This window comes from Sciurus vulgaris, assembly GCF_902686455.1.
Source record: "Sciurus vulgaris genome assembly, chromosome: 14".
Taxonomy (NCBI): domain Eukaryota; kingdom Metazoa; phylum Chordata; class Mammalia; order Rodentia; family Sciuridae; genus Sciurus; species Sciurus vulgaris.
In genome coordinates this window covers 28,962,507-28,982,350 of record NC_136475.1, presented here as the reverse complement: position 1 = coordinate 28,982,350, position 19,844 = coordinate 28,962,507, and the positions used below count along the sequence as shown (strand labels likewise).

Below are 19,844 nucleotides of genomic sequence, written 5' to 3'. Positions count from 1 at the left end.
GAGACTTTGGTTTGTTCCCTGGAGAGGACCCAAAAACTCCCAAATTAGCAAACCTGGCAAAGCCCGCAGCTCAGAAAATAGTTCATCCTGATTCCATGTTTTTCAGGCTCACAGAAGCCTTTATTAATGAAGTCACAACACCAATATTTACCGTCTGCGGGAGAGGCACAACATGGGGGATGGTGGGACTGCGACGGGGACTCCCCATCCCGCCCCGCAGGCCTGGCTAGGAAGATTGGCAGGTTTCCTGGGTTCTTTCCAGCCCCTTATCTGCTTGACAGGGGATGCTCTGCTGTGATCCTCCTGGACCCCTCCCCGCCAACAAGTAAGACAGGATCTTTAGAGAACCACTCATCCATTCCTCTGCCCCACACTGGGACCAAAAGGATGCTTCTAGCCTTCACCCTACCTGGGCATGCATGCCCCCCATGCCTATCTGCCCATCAGTGAGAGCCACTGTGCAGTTTAACCTGGATTTACCCAGGTTAGGACGTTCCAGATGTGGAGGATGTGGTCTTGGTTGGTGGAGGAGGTGGCTGAGGCACAGGCTTGGGACAAAGCCCTTTGGTTTCTAGCACTGACTAGATACAAGTGACGTGAACAAAGAGTGCAGACAGATGCTGATGGGCCTAGCTGGACCTGGGTCTGTGTTCTCAGCAGAACGACTTTGTGTGCTTGGATCTCTGCACACAGCCCAAGCAACTCGACTGGGCCTTTGAAATCTTTCCAGTAAGTTCGACACTGATGGAGCACCCACAGGATGCTCACCATCAGCATAAGTAAAGGCACAGCACAGTGGAAAGCTGTGGCTCGCTCAGGGCTGGGCACAGGTGAAACCAAAGCAGAGGACACCAGGAGCAAGGTAGGAGAAGCCAAGGGTGGGAGGGAAGCCAGGCAGAGTTAAGAGGAGACAGCACCCTGTTTGGGCAGGAGGAAGAGGATCCTGGCTGTAGTGTGAAGGGCCTCCTTTGAAATGAACTTCAACCTTGACATTCACAGATGCCACACCATTGTCCATGCTCCCCACAAAAGAGCAGGATGGGGCCTCGCCAGTGGGAGGGATGGTTGAGGACCCCTGCACTGAGGAGATGTGGCTGGGAAGTCCATGTAGACTCAACAGTGTGGCAGGAAGGGATGGGACTGGGTGGGGGGGGAGGAGAAGAAGCTGGAGGAAGATTCTGAGGTCGCATCTACCTGGGGGAGCAGTATACATGGCTAATGCAGCTTGCTGAGGTGGGCGACCCCAGAGAAGAACAGGTGGGAAGATGAGCCGTCTGTGAACATGCTGTGTCTGCAGTGCTCAGGGGCCTGGGGTGCTGCGGGCAGCCGGCTCAGTGGACCCGCAGTGGGTCCACCAAAGAGAAGTGCTGGGAGTGGGTGTGAACCCCTGCTGGAGGGTGGGATGAGGAGGCAGGACAGGGTGGACAGAAGTCACAAAGCCTGGATGAAACTGGGGAGAACTCTAAGATACCAGATGTGGCATCAGAGGGACCAGAAGGAAGGCAGAGGGGTGAAGGAGTCAAGCAGGGCATGGCCAGCAGATCAGGGACAGACAAGCTCAGACGGGGCAGTTGAATTTGGCCACAAAGGAGTGACCAGTGATTGTGGTTGGCAATTGTCCTTAACATCAGTAGAGAGCTGGAGCAGAGACCAAAGAACAGAGGGCTGGGGATACAATGGGGGACAAAATGGGGACATACCTGGATACTAGAAGGGGAAGATTGTTAGGAACACAGTTTTCTTTTTCCAGGATGAAGGAAATCTGAATGTATGACAAGTAGAAAGGAAAAATGGACAAACTGGAAGACAGGTGGACAAAAGAGCTCAGTGAGCCCTGTCTTGTGTGTTTCAGGCTGGGAAAGTCCCTGAGTCCTGGGGACTGGTGCCAGCTCAGCCTCAAGCATGGACTCTGAAGCCATAACCTGCCCAGGGGTTATATAAAGACACAGGTGCATCTGTGTGGGGCTGCACTTAGGGCTGGGACTGTCTGCCACTGTGAGTGTTACTCTTTCCCTCTGGCTTCTCCTCAGCTGGAGAAGTCACCAAAGTCTCTTTCTATGGGAAACTTCCCTCCCTTCCCCATGGAGCTACCTGGGCCTGATTCCCACCCCTCAGTGAGTTTGGAAAGACCTGGATCTTAGCTTCTCTCAAAACACAGCGTGGCCCTGCCCTAAGTCTGGGCTCAGTTTCTCCTGCTATGGAACTGGGGTTAAGAGACCAGGGTTGACCAGTACCAAAGCACAGGAGCAAATGGACTGCCCTCACCCAGTCCAATGCTCACTGCGGGCTCCAGGCCCAGGGTGAACGCGCCCTGCCAGCCCCCCCCCCCCCCCCCCCCCCCCCCCCCCCGGCCCCAGAGTTGAAACCACCACCCCAGCCTCTCGGGTTGGAGCTGGATGCCTGTGTTATTAGAGAGAGACTTTTTATTATTCCCATAGGGAAGGGAGACACAAGGGGATCACTAAGAACTATAGCAGGTGCCTGGAAAATAAATTAAAACAGAAATACATCAAAACAAAAGGAGATAAGAGAAATGGAGAGCAGCGGGGGCGGCGGTGACCGGCGACCCGCCCAGGCAGGCAGGCTCTCCGAGGAGAAGGCTGAGCAGTCCCAGGCTTCAGCCAGCCCATTTCTTGTCCCTCTGACGGTGATGGCCCCAGGCTCCAAGCCCTGTGGGGCCGTGACTCGAGGCCTCCCTGCAGCCTGGCCAGGGAGTGGCCAGAGTCCAGCTTGGGCCCCCCAGGGGCCTGGCCAGCAGCAAGCAGCACTCTGCCCTCATGGGTTCGTGGTGGCTCCCCTAGTCATTAGAGGTGACATCGATGTCCTCCCCATTGGCCTGCTTCGTGGCGATGCGCCACCGGTTGATGTGGTGGGAACCCTTCTTCTTCTGCTCAGACTCGGGCCCTTCCTCCTCCAGCTTCTGTCGTTTGTATTTTGTCCTCCGGTTCTGGAACCACACCTTCACCTGGGCCAGGAGGGAGAGGCACAGATGAGAACACCCAGCAGGCCTGAGCACAGGCACGAGGTGGGAGGCCGGCGAGAGACCGTGGCCACACAGGGTCAGGGCTCCCAGCCAGGGTCCTCTCCGTGGGCCAGCTGCCACCCGATGGGTCTGGAGGACTGCTCTTCCAGGTGCAAGTGAGAGGGGGCAGGAAGAGGACTCTGGGCTGGTGAGGGGGACATTTTCTGGTCAGGGTTGTGGAGCTGCTGAGCATTCCGGTTCCTGCAACCACAGCAGAGGCGAAGCGCTGCAGCCCTGGGGCTCCACCGAGTTCTAGAGAAGAGAGAACAATCGCTCCTTCCTAGGTGAGTAACGGTGACTGTGAGATGTGTGATGAGCCACAGTGTGGGTCCCAATGCGTTCAAGCTGACTCCATCCCCTGGACTGGCCCTGGGCTCTCTGCTGCACAGAGAGGCTTCTTAACCTAGAGATGGTGTCAACACCAAGAGCAGGGCACCGGACAGCCAGACCACTCCCAGGGTCACGGAGCTGCCCCTAGAGGCTCTACTTCACCTGCTATGGGACCCTTTCTTGTAGCCTCTGGTGGAACTTCCCCAACACATGCACATCAAAGGTGGGACTGTGCAGGCCAGAGCTAGGCAGCTGGGAGCCCTGGTCTCTCGGGTGCCAGGTCCTCATGGTAGTCTGAAATCCACCACTAAGCCCTTGTCCTCTTGGACAGACAAGGATGGGAGGAGATATGTGTGAGGTCCCACATCAGAGCAACCTCCTGCTCCACAGCACTGGCCCCATCCCAATATGGGAACAGGTCGCACAAGGAACAGTCAGGAGAAATCCTGGGGACTGGAGTCATCTCCTATTCGAACACAGAGAGCTCCCCACTGTGTCAGGCAGTGAGAGACCTGACAAGGGGAGAGACAGGGCTCAAACGGAGGCTGGACAAGTGATCTCCATGGAGGGGGGGAGAGGCAGGCCGTGACTCCAAGCCATGTCCTCCAGGAAGCCTCCCCGGTTTTTCCTAGCTCTAATCACCCCTCTCTTCCTCTCCTTCAGCCTCTACTCAGTGTCCTGGGTGCAGCCCTTCACATTCTCCAGTGCGCAATCTGGGAGTGTGGTACCTGGGAGGATTCCGGCTCCCCAAGTGGCGACAGTGCTTATGCACTATGGAGAAGGCCTTTGTCCACCAACTCCACCTGACTGTGGGTTTCTCTCTGGGGCCTTGCAGAGCTGGGCCAAACCCAAACCCTCCTCCGAGTTGGCAGGAAGGGCCTGGGTACCTCCTTGGTTAAGTCCCCTTCCCTTTCTGGGTTTAAGTCCCTTGTCCACAGGAGAAATGTTTTTTGGAACCATTGCACCTCCAGGGCACCTCCTGGACTCTTGAGACCAGGACACAGAGGTCCCTGGGGGAGGAGGCAGAGAGGGCAGGCTTGTAGGGCACAGAGGGTTTCCTGGAAACGTTAGCATAATTAAAAGCAAGTCAGCTGGGCACAGTGGTGTGCCTGTAATCCCAGTGACTTGGGAGGCTGTGACAGGAGGATAGCAAGTTTGAGGTCAGCCTCAGCAGTTAGGTGATATGCTGTCTCAGTAAAAGATAAAAAGGGCTAGGGTTGTGGCTCAGAGGTTAAGTGCCCCTAGGTTCAATCCCCAGTACCAAAAAAGAAGTCACTGGATGCTGTCAACTACAGCTGTGCAGACAGCATGTGTAAGCCATGTGTGCGGAGTGGCAGTGAGCACTTCAGCTTTGGCGGCAGCAACAATTGCTGAGGAGGTAGCCCTGAGCGGGACTGAGGGCAGCCCTCAGGAATGCCCAGAACAGCCCCTCTGGACCAGCACAAGCCTGAGCCTCAAAGCCAGTCAGCAATAGCCAGAAGCAGGCCCGGCCCTGGGGATGGGTTCAAGTCCAGGACCTGACATCCTCACACACCCTCCCAGATGCTTCCCTCTGACCCCTCCAAGGAGCTCCCTGCTGCCACAGGGTCCACCTCACAACCTCCCCTTTCCAGGGTTTCCCCTATGCCCTCTGCCCTGCCCCTTGGTTTTAGCACTAGGGTTGAGGTGGGGCGACTGGTGCTCAGTGCTCACAGAGCAGCCAGCCTGGGTCAGGAAAGCCACCCAGGAAGTCAGGTGCATGGCCTCAGTGGATGGAGTGAGGCCAAGGGGCTTCTTCCCTCATTTACTGGTTCAAATCAGTACCCTGCACACCTCGCTTCAGGTAGACGGGAGGATGGCAGATGCTCTGGGCCTGGGGCTTCTGGATTCTATGCCCACCTATTCTCCGGCACAGGGCCACCAAGCCCTGGATGGTTCTCAGCACAACCGTTTGGCAGCCAGCCCAGTCCCTGCCCTCCACCCCAGAGCCTGCAGTGACTGTGCCAGTCAGTGGGTGGGTGAGCTCACCCTGCCTCCTGTGTGTGACTCAGGGATGGATGCAAGGCTGCGTGTCATTTCTGAGAAGCCTAAGAGGGCTGGCCAAGGGTGATTACCAGGGGGTGGTGGACAACACCAGAGACAGGCCCCTTTGCACCTTTCTCTCCACACACTCCCAAATCTCCTTTCAGGAAGGAGTCTGACAATCACACAGACTCCAGTGGTATGGACCTGGCCAGCAACCCTGACTCAAAGAGGGACAGTACTGATGGCAGCACTAACTGCAGACACAGGACATGTTTTGGGGCCAGGGACAGCATCCTGGCACACCAAGTGGAATGTGGTTCTAAATATTTTCTCCACGAAAATCCTGGGGTCAAGGAGGCAGATCTCTAGAAACAAGGACACAACCCTCTCCCTAGGCAGCCTGACTATCTTCCTGAGAACAGCCTTGGACTGAGTGTCCAGATGCTGTTTACAAGGACTGTAATAACAGGGGATGCTTATGACTTCATAACGCTAGTGACAAAGCCGGGATGCACAGCATTGGCACAGTGTGGTCACAACCACAGAAAACAAAATCTACACATGGGGAGAAAGACGAGAAGGGAATGTACCCGAACCACTGGTGACACTTCTTGCTTCCTTTTACTTTTCTGAATTTTCTTGAATACATTATTGATAACAATAATTATTTTTTTACCTGGGGGGTGGGGGGAAGAGAAGGGAATGGGCTCTGAGTGTAGTAGATGAGAGTGTACTTCACACTCTTCCTAATCCAACCAGGTGACTCCGGGGACACCTCTACAGGACAGAGAACCTAGAAGGAAAGCAGGTCACATGCTCCATGGGAGCAGCCTTAGGGGGCTGCACCTATTCTGCATGTGCCTCCCCATCCCAACACAACACATTAGTTCTCTCAGCCCCAAAGACACAGTCAGAATGATTGCTGGGCGCTGTGGTGCATGCCTGTAACCCCAGCGACTCAGGAGGCTGAGGCAGGAGGATCGCAAGTTCAAAGTCAGCCTCAGAACTTAGCAAGACCCTGTCTCTAAATAAAAATATGAAAAAGGGCTGGGGAGGTGGCTCAGTGGTTAAGCATCCCTGGGTTCAATCCCTGGTACCAGGTGTGGGGGGTGAAAAATAAAAGAATGAGGACCCCTTCACCCAGCTTGATCCCTCTGGGTTTGGAGGGTTCCTATAGTCTCCCAAAGCTCTCATTTCATTGATTACCTCTGTTTCTTAGTGAAGCCAGATCCTTCTAAGACTTTCCACTTTTGCCTGAGTTACCAGACCTGGCATACTCTCACTTGACCTTCAGGACTCCATTCAGATGGTCCTAGGCAGGACCTGCCCCCTCTGTGCTTCCTTGGTGCTTTTCCCTGGTCTCAGTAACAGAGACTGCAGCGCCTATCGTCTATCATTCACATCTCTGTCTTCTCATCAGTCTACAGAGTCTGGAGAATAAGCAATATGTTAGTTGGCCCCACCAGAAGACCTGTTCCATGTATGGTTGTCCAGCTGGACTGAGGTGAGGTGACACCTAGCCCAGGACTCCAAGCAAGAGGTTCCAGGGTCAGACCTGGAAAATAGAAAATCAATAGAAAAGGGATTGAAGTCTAATCAGAAAAGGGGTTTGGGCAATGCTTAGTGCTGGAGAGATGGACTCCCTCTTAGCTTAGTTTCATGGACACTTTTACAAGAGGTTTGGTTCCTAATTCTCCATGTGGAAAAATGAACTAACTGCTTCTGGGGGTTGGGGGGAGGCTGAGGGAGGGAGACCCACTTTTTGAGAGGGGCAAGACTCAGCCTGAGCTAGGCAGGATGAAGGAACTGAATTTGCTGTGGATAAATGAACAAATTTGTTAGAGGACTGGGCAATGAAGACGTGTGTATTAATACATGAAAGAGTGAACACATGAATGGAAAACAAGCAAATTGTAGCTCCAGCCAATGTTTCAGAGCTTCATTTTTGCATAATGTACTTTTTTGAATGAAGTAGGTCTGGACCCCTCATTTTCCACCACACCTCCAACCCATTAGGAATCCTATCGTATCCTATTGTGAATACAAAAGTCTGTGGCGCCAGGTCCCTGCCTACTTTCAGGGGAATACCTATCCTGTCCTCGAGGAGTTCAAATATCCTCATCAAGATCTTGTAATCCTGACATAGGAAGTTCCTCCTTATGTTCTCCTGTTGTCTCTTCTGCTTTAATTTAAGCATGTCTTCTTATTCTGTCACTCTCAGACACACAGAAAGTCCTCAGAATAGATAGCAGCTTAAAACCATCAATCAAGTCACCCCTCAGCCTGCTCTTCTCTCTGCCATGTCCCCATGGGATCCACTTCCTTTCATTTGATCATGTCAGTTTTCCCTCTCTTAGAGTCAAGCCAATGCCATGTGAAGCTCATCCCCCACCCAGCCACTTAGGTCACCTCCAGCTCCCCACCAACCTCAGCTCTAACTCCTCCTAAGCTTTCTTATCTCCTCTCTCAGCCTACCCTGGACCCTCACCTTCACTCTCACAGAAAATCGCAAAATTCACCTGCCTCCTCAAGACCATATCTCCTGTCTCACCTCCTCAGAGAACCACTCCAATCTCCCTTTTCCCCTCCTCACCCCACCACCCAGGACTCCTGGAACATCAGAGATGCAAAGATTCTTGGAGAAGAGCCAAGGCTTAGAGAAGGGATGTGTCATCCAGAACCCAGAGAGCTAGCAACAAAGATCTCTTGACTTTTCCCTAAAATCAAGTCATGTGGGTGTCTCCCCTCATCCATCCTCCAAAGGCAGAGCATTCCAGAGCAGGAAGAGACTCCCAGAGCCTCCTTGCCATGTCACGAGGGGAAGAACCGATAGGTAGGTAACCATATACTCCTGCCATGACCTCTCGCCCTGCTCTCTGGCTCCAAGATGACATCTGGACCTGACAGCTCCTTCTCCCTCTTAACCTGCCCACCTCAAACCCTCTCCTTTTTTCCCTCCACATAGACTCCCATGCCTCTCTCCAGGCCTTCCAGGTTGGAGGCCTCCTGGCAGCCTTTTGCCCATTCAGGTCTCTCCTGATCACCCCCTCAGCCCACAGTTGTGACCTCAAGGAGACTTCAGTCACTCATCCCATGCATGTCCTGGAAGTATCCACACTTTCCATTAGCCTCCACCACTAAATGAGGACTCTCCAAGGCGGAGGGTCACTTTTCTGCACCCTTTTCCCTCACAGCTCAGCTAAAGTCAAAGTCCAGCAAGGTCAAGAGACACCCGCTGATCTGTTCATAGCAGGGGGAGCAGCAGGAAACACAGACCAGCTGCAACCTGTTCATTCATTTCCCCTAAAAATAATGTACCCCCAACACACATGCACAAACACATACACAGGAGCATGCAAGCGGCACTGGTATTGTGTGACTGCCTACTGTCATGTGGTGAGTATCTGTATCACCTGACCTTTGGGCATCGATCACCATACACACTTATTGCACTCAAGGCTCTGATGTGACACAGGCCTGAGCCTGCCCAACCAGCCACAGGGACTGAAGCTTAGATGTGTGTCTTCCTGGACACACTCCAGCACTGCACCATAGCAGTGGGGAGCAGCTAATTAGAGCCGGAAGGGAGAACTGGCTCTTGCTCAGGACCCTTTCTTCTACCTCTGAGGTTGACCCACTGGCCATCCCAGCACAAATACCCCACCTGACTAAATGGAGAGCCTCACACCAACAAAACAGCACAGAGGTGAGCATCTTGGTACCTCATGTTGAAGCTCTGGGAGTACAGAGCTCCCCATACACTGATCTGCTTAACCCTCTGAGAAGTGTTATCCATGAACCGGTGTTTGCATCAACTAAATCAACAATCAACTATGAAAGTGCAAGGGAAAGACAGGGGAGGGATGGGGAGGGAGAAGTGACAGCAGACAGCAAGGACAGGAATGACTGAGAAAGTTAGTGCTCATATCTGTGTGGAATCAAAAGAAAACGTCAAACTTCCCATTCATTTAATGTATGTTTGTTGAGCAGCTACTTCATGTTGGGCACTGAGAATTGGGCCCCCTGATATATAAGACAGGATCGGCTTCTACTTTCTGCAGTTGAGATGCCCAGGTCTATTATTGTTCATTAGATTCATCATTAGATTCAGAGAGCTGTATAAAACATTTTTTTTCCAATTCTGGACCTCCGAAGAGACTACCCTGGGTGGGGCCCAGGAGTCTGTATTTTAAGATTTCTCAGAGAGATGGATGAAACTGGTTTACAGATTGATATTTGCACATGACAGATAATTAAACAAGTAATAACAGCAAGATTTGATGCATATTATGATAGGTAGAGGATATACTGCAAGCTCTGGGAACATGGAGGAGGGATTATACAGAAACACAGAGAAGTAGAATATAGATGAGCCACAGAAACTCAGGGCTAGAGAGAACCCTGGGATTCATTTCATTCCATCTCGCAGATATAGGAACCGAGAGCCAAAGAGAAGACAAAGCCAGAGTCAATGAGAAGACAGAAAGCCCTTACCAGATATATGAATATATTGCCAGTGGCTAATAGCCCTATAGAGGTGAAGTTTGGGATGGACGGTGGACACAGAAAATGCAACAAAATGGATGATACAGAGATAACCAAGGGATGGGTAAGTGGCAGTTGTGAACATGTAATGAATAGATTAACCAGTTTGGGGGAGAGTTTTAATGAAAGTAGACAAGTGTAGATGGCTAGATATAAAACAGCTATCTAGCAGGGACAGACTAGAGAATTCTGAGCGACAAATGTAGATATGGACAGCAGGGGGCTGCTGCTTGACAAATAGCTGATGGCCGAAAAGGACACAGAAGCTTGTCTGGTACATACAGAGAGGTGGACACATTGTTATATAGCACAGGTCCAAGTGATAAGTTAGGAGGGCAACAGAAAGAACTCTGATGTGAGAGACTGGATGTGGCAGAAGGAACACTGGCCTAGGGGACACCTAGGTTTGCATCTTATGCCACTAGCTCAACACATTCCTTTAAACAAAGGGAAGGAAAGGGACTGGGAATAGGAAATAGTATTATCTGAGTTCATATTAGGTATATTTAATCCTTGAACAACCTATTTTCTGGGTGAGGAAATGAGAGCTCAGATAGGTTGAGTAACTTCTCCATGGTCACACAGTTAATATGGAGGTGGGTATTTGAAGTTGCACCTGCCTGAATGTAGGGCTCTGCCCAGTCCATCTCTCTATCTCAGGATCCTCACCTGGAAAGATAGGCAAACACAAGATCCTCAGGCTCAAACCTTCCATAATTCTATCATGTTATTGTTATGTCACATGCAAAAAACAGCTCAGTTACAGAAGAAACAAGATTAGCCATGAGTTCTTATGATTAATGAAGCTGGATCTATTACATTATTCTATCTGGTTTTGTTCTAAATATCTGAAATATCTCATAATTAAAATGAAAGAAACAATCAGTCCGTTTACTAACTGGCATTGTTAGGAGCAAATATTGACAGGCAGCTAGATTCCGTTTGAAAGAGAGTTAATTAAAAATGCTCTCACTGAGCTCAAAAAATGAAAGTTTAAGAACAATGACATTATTTCAACAAGTGCTAATCTGTGGGTGGTGGGATTATAAACTGTTTTGTTTTCTTACATGTCTGCAATTAAAATGTAATAAATATTACTTTTTAAATGAAGTTAATTATAAACACTATTCTTAAGTTGACACCTTTCTTTAAACAATAACTTTTAAACACTTTGCTAGGAGAGAAAAGAGGAGTTATTTTATTAACTTATTTTTTAACATGTTTTCTTTAAAACATTTTAAAATTTAACATCGTTGCTTTGTAAGCCTTTTTTCTGCAAAACAGCCAACTAACAAGTCTGAATATCAATGGGTCTGCGATGGAGCCGGGAATGATGCATTGATTAAGTGGGGCATCAGAGAGACGCCGCAATAGATGCCAAAATGCGAGGACCAGAGGGCCAGGTCACTGCAGAGAGCTGTGGGTGCAGTAGGGTCTCTGACTCCTACTCTAGACCCCTTCCTAACCCATCTGCTAATGGGAGACCCCAAAACTATCCCCACCCAAGGTAAGGCTTCTCCCTATTCCGAGCTAGGGAGGGGAGGTGTGGTAAAGGGAGATGGGGAGGAAAGGGTGGCAGAAGGTGAAATGGCAGCCACCTGAGAGTTGCTGGGCAGTGTGAGCCCACCTCTCATGCACAAATCTGGGAGATGGCAGGGACTGAAAACCTTTCCAGGCACCAAAATGTGCCTCCAGGGCAGCAACTGACAGAAGAAGGTGAGCCCTGGGTAGACCAAGAGTTTAGATGGTGCTTGCAGGTAGTATTTATGGCAAAGTACCTACAATGAATCCAAATCAGCTTTCCTGTACCTCCCATCTATTTCTTTATTTTTCTTCTTAAATTATCAATTGCAAAAATACTACATGGTAATAATAATGTCACATTTGTAATGTCAAAACCCTCTGACCCCACTGGAGCTTACTCCCCCACTTGACAGCACTGGCTGGGACAACAGCTCCTGTGTACCCAGTCCACTTTCCCACCCTCCCAAGCCTCTCGGAGGTTCTGCACGCACCCATCACTGTTCCCAGAGCCCCAGCTGCCAGCCTCGTGGGGCTCAGTGCCACTCGTGGACCCCAAGCAGGAGCTGGTCGCTTCCTGGCTCAGTCCCTCTGCTTCTGATGCTGATAGCCTGAGGACATTTAGACTTTTCCCCACTCCACACATGCTAGTGGGCAGCCAAGGCCTCGCCAGGTTTGCTCACGAACAGCAGCTCAGTCAGTGGCTGGGAAGGCCAGGTCACCCCGCAGAACTGTGAGCACCCCGCAGCAGCGGCGGGACAGGGGCTGCAACAATCCCGGTGCTGAAACCCGCTCGGGTGGACCCGGGCGGCCCGCGCGGCCGCTCCCGAGGCTGTCGGTTGCCTCTGGCTAACCCGGGCCCTCCAGAGGGGCATTAGGAGCCGACTCGCAAATACCGTTTGTGTCTACTCTGCCTCCTGCTGGGCCGTTGTGCTAGATAAAAGTCCTGCGGTCTCAACAGGATAAGCACAGTCGGAGGGAAAGGGCTCTGAGGACCGGCTCTGCCCCAGCGCCGCGGAGGTGGCTTTTGGAACCCAGGGGTTAGAGAACGCGGGCCCGGCTGAGGCGGAGGCTCGCGACCGCTACTGTCCCGCCCGCCCCTCCTCCCGGGCTCCCGGGCGCCGCGCTGGACGCAGGGTAGCCCGCGGCCGGGGGTGATCGTTACCTGCGTCTCCGAGAGGCTGAGGCTGCCGGCCAGCTGCTTCCGTTCGGCGCCCACCACGTAGTGGTTCTTCTCGAAGGCGCGCTCCAGCCGCAGCAGCTGCGAGGGCGAGAAGGCCGTGCGGATCCGCTTGGGCTTGCGCGCGAAGGGGCCGTGCAGAAGCAGCCCGTCCTGGGGCACGTCGCTCGCTGTGGCCGGGAGGCCGACGGCAGCACACGCAGGTACCGACAGAGAGAAGGGGCGCCGTAAGCTGCAGCCCGGTCGCCAGGCCGCCCCGGGGGAGCGGGCCAAACTCGGCCTCCCGCCCCTCTCCCGCGCGCCCTGGAGCGCTCCAGTCTCCAGTCCTTGACACCCCCATCCACTTCTCCCCTTTCCCTTTTACCGCTTAACTCCACCCCGCTTCCCAACACCTCCCCACACTCAGAGAGTTACCCCGCCGGGGATGCGCACAATCCCAGCCCAGTGGACCACTCTTTTGGGTCCAGAGTCCAGCCCAGGCCTCGTGAGGCGGCCACCAGCCCAAATTCACACTGCGTGGAGCAGCCAAAGAAGCCAAAGGGTGGCAAAAGTCCTTGGACTTCCTTTTCCCTTTCACAGCCTCACTGTCTCCATCCCCCGCCCCAGTGATTTGCTTTAAATGAACTGATCGTGAAGCATCTCCCTCCAATAAGACAGAGAGTACAGGCAGGGCCGGCTGTCGGGAAGGTGATAAGGGGAATAGCCAGACTGTTTGGCCGCCCATGCCAACCACAGATTCCAGAACTAGAAGGTACCCAAGGACTTTCCTCTCACACTTGCTTAAACTAATCTTGCAGCTAAATGCTCAGGCTACCAGCCCGTTGCAAACTCCTGCCAAAAGGATAGGTGCAGGCTCTATCTTGGAAGAGGTAAAAATAGGACAGAGGCTAGGTCAACGTGTTGGAAACACCTGGAGATCTAAATTAAAGTTGGGCTCCTCTTCCCCCTGCCCCACCCCTCCATAAATCTTAGATTGTCTGGAGGCCCAACCTCAAGGATAAAACCTTGTCCTCAAAAGAGACTCTAATTATTCCCTAGTGGGAAAGGCACTGCTTTGTCCCTAAATAGTCCTACGCGCAAGAAACATGTGAATAAATATCTGGATGTCATCTAATAAATATAGGTATGTTAGTTTCTACATAGGCATGTGTAATTATGCTCCAGCTTCCCTACTATCTTCTTTTCCTCATTTATCAAATATGATTTTTGAGTGTGACTGTCCCTTGGTAAATGCTGGAGCCAGCTCCTACACTCAGCAGGACCGGATGAGGCTGGGGTGGTGATCAGACCCAGACCCAGTCTTCAGTGAACCCCTCAAACAATCTCCAGTCTTGGTTGCACATGCTTACAGACTGAAAACAAGATTTGACAACATCACCCATGGCTTCTCACACCGGGGCATATAACAGTCTCCCTGATCCACCAACACATAGCCCTAGTCAGAATGTTTTGACAGAGTTTGCTGTTGAGATTGACTGATCCAATTAATTTCTTCAGAGATGGCTACTGGTTTGACTCAATTTGACCAGCAGTTTTGCTCTTAATACAATGATCTGGACAATTCAGTTGAGCTCTCCCATCTTAGGAAGCATCTATGTACATGAAGCACAGGCACACCATAGAGAGGCTATTGCTAAAACTCTCCAGGTAAATGTTTGGTCCCTCTGCTGGTGGAATCTGCCTGACCTTACTTTCTCCAAGTCCTTGGACTTATGAGATGTATGCAGGTCAATTTTATTGCTGGGGTTTTCTGTGGAACAGGATTGCCCAGGATTGAAGGCTAGGGCCTGGGGCAAGCAAAATCACTAATGTCCAGTCACCTTATCCATTTCAAGTGGCTGGATCTGTGCTGCTACAAAAGTGGGAGATGGAGGAGGGGCACTGGTCCACTGAGCTGTTCAAGGTGGGGTCAGTCCCAGGGCCATCAGGCCTGACTGAAGGAAGAGAAGTTTAAGTCGGGAAGGTGGAGACAGATAGTCAGGTGAGGTTGTCTGCTAGAGAGAGGTAAGAGGAGAAAAATAAGGAGTCTGCTCCAGGGGGAATAAGGAAGATTAAAGTCTCTGTGGGGAGAACCAAAGTGATACACTAGGGAAAGGTGGGGGAGGTGAGTGGGAGACTTCTTAGTGATGGTAAAATGAATTGTTTTAAAAAACAACATTGTTCTGAGTCTAGGTGAAGCCTCAGCACTGATTTCCTCTAGACAAATGAACCTGAAAGGGAAAGAAAAAGCCTAACTCATTCCAGCATTCAAAGGGTTTGGTTTCAGCTGCTGGCTGGCCTAAACTGATCAGAAGTGGGGTTATAGCAGGGAAAGGCCCTGTATGTGTGCGTGAGTAGATGCAGAGGTGTGCAGGCAAGTGTGGGGCTGAGGAAGCAAGATTGCACTCTACTACAGTCCATGTACTTTAAAGGCTGTTTTGCAATTTGGGGGAGAGTGTCAGTCACCTGTGTGGTGGAGCAGACTGCTGTCTGTCTTTATAACCCAGAGTGAAGGATGGCAGCAAAAATCTCTGCCTTCTGACATACATAACTCCTTTGCCTCCAGTCTTTGTAGTTTCAGGGAAAGCTAGGTTGTGTGGGGTCTACCTCACTGAAAGAATGGCCCCAATTCATTGTAATGTCCTCTTGTGGCAGACAGCAGGTGTCCCAGTCTATGTCCACATAAAGACAGGGGTCCTTCTAACCCAACATGAAGAAGCAGGAGGCTGGAAAATTACACAAAATGCTGATAAACGATGGCAGGTTATTTGATTCCAAAAGAAGCAGAGCTTCTACCACTGAGAAGGAGGATGTTTAGTACCAAACTAACCACCCCAAGACACTGATCAATTGTTTCTTAAGGATAAGGGTGCCCTAGGTGCCTATGTACCTGGTCCCCTCTCACTCTGACCTGTAGGGAATGGTCCATCCCTCCCTACCACCTCCAATCATCCCTTACTCTTCATTTTCCCTTGATTGGACCACAAGGGCAGAACAAATTTGGAGCTGAGGTGCCACCTGGTTTGCACACAATGATTCCAGGCTGAGAAAAGGCCGACAGTTTCAGACTAAGAAAGGTGAAGTGGAAAGGGACTGGTACAGCCTTCCTGGAGTTTGAAACTGAACATCCCCCTCCCCTCCCGCTTTCCTATAGCCTCTCTCTGCCGGCCTCTTCAAGGCTATGGCTGGGAGCTAGCAGTAAGAGACTCCCAGGAATGAGGCAGCCGGAAGCGAGAGCTAGGGATCCAAAGAGCCCTGGGCTCGAGCTGCAATCCTTACTGGAGAGGCCGCAGCCGGCCAGGGGCTCCCGGCCGGATTACCGGGCGGAGGGGCCTGGGGCTAGGACTGGGAAAGGCAGGCCAGGCGGCGGAGATAACCTCAATCCTCCTCCTCCGGCCAGAACAAAGGAGCCCTTTGAAACATAGGCCCATTTCCATCCTGGACCGGGAGAGATGGGTCTGCCACAGTTCCCTCCCAGGGCCGCTCCCCTGCCTGGAAAGTTTCTGATCTCGGGATGGGAAAAAGAACCGAAATGCAGCCAATCTCTCTCTTCGCGGGTTCCTCTCTTTGGACCTCGTGAGCGACCCCAGGCTTTGGGGTCCAGATATTCCATGCTCGGTTTTCCTCTTCCACAGCCTAGCTTAGCGGAGAAGTCGCTTCCCCACGCGCCGGGACCGCGCTGCCCGAGAGCGTAGCGCACAGAGCGCAGACATGTTTCCTTTTCGTTCGTGTAGGGTTTCATTTTTTTGCATTAAAACGGGGCTGAAATGAGCAACGCAAAGACCCGGTTCTCTAGAAAACGCGGCGCCGGAGGCCCGGGGACGGCTCGGCTCCCAGCCCCGAGGCCGGGCCGGACTGGAGGGCGCTCATCCTCCGGGATGCACGTGAATCTGCCGCGGAGATGATGGGCCTAAAGCCACAGTCTCTCAGGATTTGAAAAGTCCTTCAGTGCCCACAGGATTTTTGGATTAGAAAATGCGGCCACATTTGACTCCATCTCCGCGTCCAGTCGTGATTCTTGAGCGAAAAATCCAACCGTTTGTGCAACTCGACAACGTACCCGCTGGGACTGAAGGTTCGGGGAGCAGCAGCAATTTCCGAGAGGGTTTTGCGGAGAATTTATCCGGCCTCGACTGGCTAGGAATGCCCAGAGTAGGAACCGAATCTCTTGCAGGGCGCCTCCAACCCTTGGCGCTCCAGGTCCTCACGGGCGAGGCCTGAAGTGCAAAAGGTGTCGCGGGGCGCGTGGGGCTCAGGATCCGAAGCGGAGGGCGCCTCTCGGGTGGCCATCTCCCGACAACCGAGCCGTTGCATAGGGCTGAGGATCTGTCGCCCGGTTCTCCTCCGAACTCCAGACCCTCACAAATTGCCGAGGCTCAAACTCCGCCCGTGGGTGCAAGGTTTCAAAACCCAGGCTGAGTCTACCCTGTACTGGGGTAGTTCGCTGAATCTGAATACAACCTCATTTTATCAGTAAACATTGGGTTTTAGTAACAGGAACTCTTTCCAAAGCGGCTAACACCACAGGCTTTTTTCTTTTATCCCCCAGATCTGGATTTGGGCACATCTTTGAAATCTCCAGAGAAGACAAGTCTGCCCACAAAAATTCTTATCAAGTAATTACATTCTCTGGATCCACCGGGTGAGCATCTATTGGTCAAGTGGAACTAAGAAAACTGACAAATCGGTTCCAGGAAAGTAGCTTTCTCTGAAACAGTCATGCAGCTCTAGCCAAAGCTTCAAGAGATAATTTTTGTTATTTAAATAATTGTACCATACATCTAATTTCCTTTTGTACACCGAGCTTACCGGCAGATTAGCTCGAGGAGCTGAAGCCCCAGCCTTGTCCTTTTCGTTGTTGTACTAAAATCTGAATTACCTAACTCCCACTGAGAGATGGAACCTCCCAAGGCTGGAGTCCCGTCTACACTAACAAAATAAAACAGAACTAAAGCAATTACTTTAAGGCCACCCTTGGAAGAAAGGAAGGAAGGAAGGAAGGAAGGAAGGAAGGAAGGAAGGAAGGAAGGAAGGAAGGAAGGAAGGAAGGGAGGGAGGGAGGGAGGGGAAAAAAGCAAATTCCAACAAATTCAAGGAAGAAAACGAAGTCAAATAAATGCAACTCTTTTTTAAGGGGAAAGTCAGATAATTGAAGAGAGTGCGTGTGTGAGTGCGCATGTAAGGCCTGTGGGGGATCTTAATTAGCAAACCGTTTGCTGGGTGCAGACAAGGGGGGATAGGACTTGCTATGACCTTAAAAGCCCTCCGCCCCCTGCTCTCTGCTCAGGACTGTAGTCAGTCCCCCTGCAGCCGGGTAGGTTCCCGGAGGTGGCCAGCAGTGAAACAAGTCAGTTTGATTATTGAAAACCTTCCTCACTCTGGGTCCCAGAAGCACGTGTGACTTGGAAAAGTCGGGCCAAGGTTGCTGAGAAACATCCCAAGAAGGAGGCGCACTCCATACTGAACATTAACTCTGAGGTTTTCTTGCCCGCTGCCCTGCTTCGTACTGGGCCAGGGCAAACTGGTGGACTTTTCCCTGTCTGGAAGCGCACGCGAGGGCTGATTCCCTGAGAATTAGTGGTGAACGTGAGCGCGAAGAACGGTCCGGGCTCAAGCTAGGGCGAGGGAGGGCAGCAGTCCCTGCGCTCTCTGGGCTGGGACTAGCTCAGTGGGGAAAGAGAATGGGCAGACCCAGGGAGCGCCAGAAGAGACGCTAAGGATGCGCCTGTGCTTGGCGTCCGGACCAGCCTCATTCCTGGGAAAACCTGGAAGTTTCAACCTAACTCACCGGGAGACCAACGCGACAGAGCGCAGCTGGATCCGGCAAAGCTTTTCCTGGCTTGGGATTAGACCTCCGCGGACCCACAGCCTTCTCTGCAACAACTTCTTAACAGCCCCCTCTCGCCCCCGATCCTCCCTCGCGTCATCGCAGCACGGACGCCGGCCAGCCGCCTCCGCAGGCACAGCGTGGGCACTCACCCTGGAAGCGGTGGCCGAAGAAGCGGTTCCGCAGGACCCAGGGGTAGAAGTGGAGAGGGTCCCGGTGCTGAGCGCTGAAGAAGGAGTGCGGGGGCTGCAACGGGGAGGCGCCCAGCTGGTGCGCTGGGTGCACGGTCAGCGCGGGGTGGTTCATGGCCTCGGGGAACACGAGCTCCGGCCCTCCGTAGAGCGTGCGACCCGCGCCCGCGGCGGCTGCGGCAGGAAAGCCGCTCACGAAGGCCGCCTCGGCCGCGCTGGGGTGAGGGTAGTTGAGCGCTGTGGGCCGGAGTGGTTCCTCTGAAGCGGCCGCCGCCAGGGGATGGGAGCCCGCGCCCCCGCCTCCAGTGCCCCCGCCAGTGCCACCGTCCTTGGCCACCAAAGATTCTATGGTAAAACCCCGCTTAGCAGCGGGTTGGAACATGGTCGCGGCCGCCGGAGCCGTGAGAGGCAGCGGGGCTCTGGGGAGCGCTCCGTGTCCTGGCGCTGCCTCCTTGCGGGGTGTGCACCCAGCCAGGCACATGCACATACACCCGCACCCCTCACCTCCCCCGCCCGCCCGCCTGCGCTCGGCCCCCGCCGGCGAGCCAGGAGCGGAGCGGCGAGGGGTGTGCGAGCGAGCTAGCGCTGAGTCGGGCCACCGCGCCTGGAGCTTCGGCCCCTGCGGCCAAGCGGGCAGTTCCCGGCTCAGGCACTGGCGCTAACGTGGGCTGCGTGCGCCACTGCGAGCTGCCTCTACGACCGGAGGCTTGTGCCCGGCTCCCTCCCTTCCAAGTCACGCCAGGACCGACCCCCGCCCGCGATCCTCACAGCACTGCCCCGCCAGGCCTCGGCTGCCGCGCTGCTAGGCGCGAGTTAGCGGGCACCTGCCCCGCGCTCGCCCATTGGCCGCCGCTCACCTGCCCCAAGGTGGGGGGCGGGGCGGGGCGGGGCGGGGCGAGGGACGGCGGGTGGGGCTAGAGCTCGCAGTTGGAAGCAAAAGCCGGACTGGAATGAGTGCGGGACAATCTAGCCTCCCCCTCTCCGCCCCGACACTGGCTTTTCCTCGGGACTCCTCTCTTTAGCTGAGTCTGGTGGCCGCCGGAGCAGTCTCAACCCACGGTGGGGTCACGGAAGGTGTCGGAAGAAATCGGGACTTGGGAAACCCTTTTCTCCAGTGTGAAACTCAGTTGAACCTCTTCCATTCGTCTTGGGATGTCGTTTCAATTCTTAGAGAACTTGGATCTGGATCTGAGCGTGAGGGTGGGTGTTTGGGATCCAACAAATACGCCCTCCCCATAATAAGTT

General features: G+C 53.1%; 1 protein-coding gene across 1 annotated transcript; it reads right to left on the bottom strand.

Annotated features, from left to right (window-relative positions):
• Positions 1-2,339: 2,339 nt before the first annotated feature.
• On the bottom strand, positions 2,340-19,451 carry EMX1 (empty spiracles homeobox 1). Its single transcript, XM_079111461.1, has 3 exons — positions 18,561-19,451; positions 12,588-12,772; positions 2,340-2,965 (listed from the first exon to the last, which is right to left on the bottom strand). Exons 1-3 carry the CDS (start codon positions 19,084-19,086, stop codon positions 2,798-2,800), a joined length of 879 nt encoding a protein of 292 aa, XP_078967587.1. The 5' UTR covers positions 19,087-19,451; the 3' UTR covers positions 2,340-2,797.
• Positions 19,452-19,844: the final 393 nt, after the last annotated feature.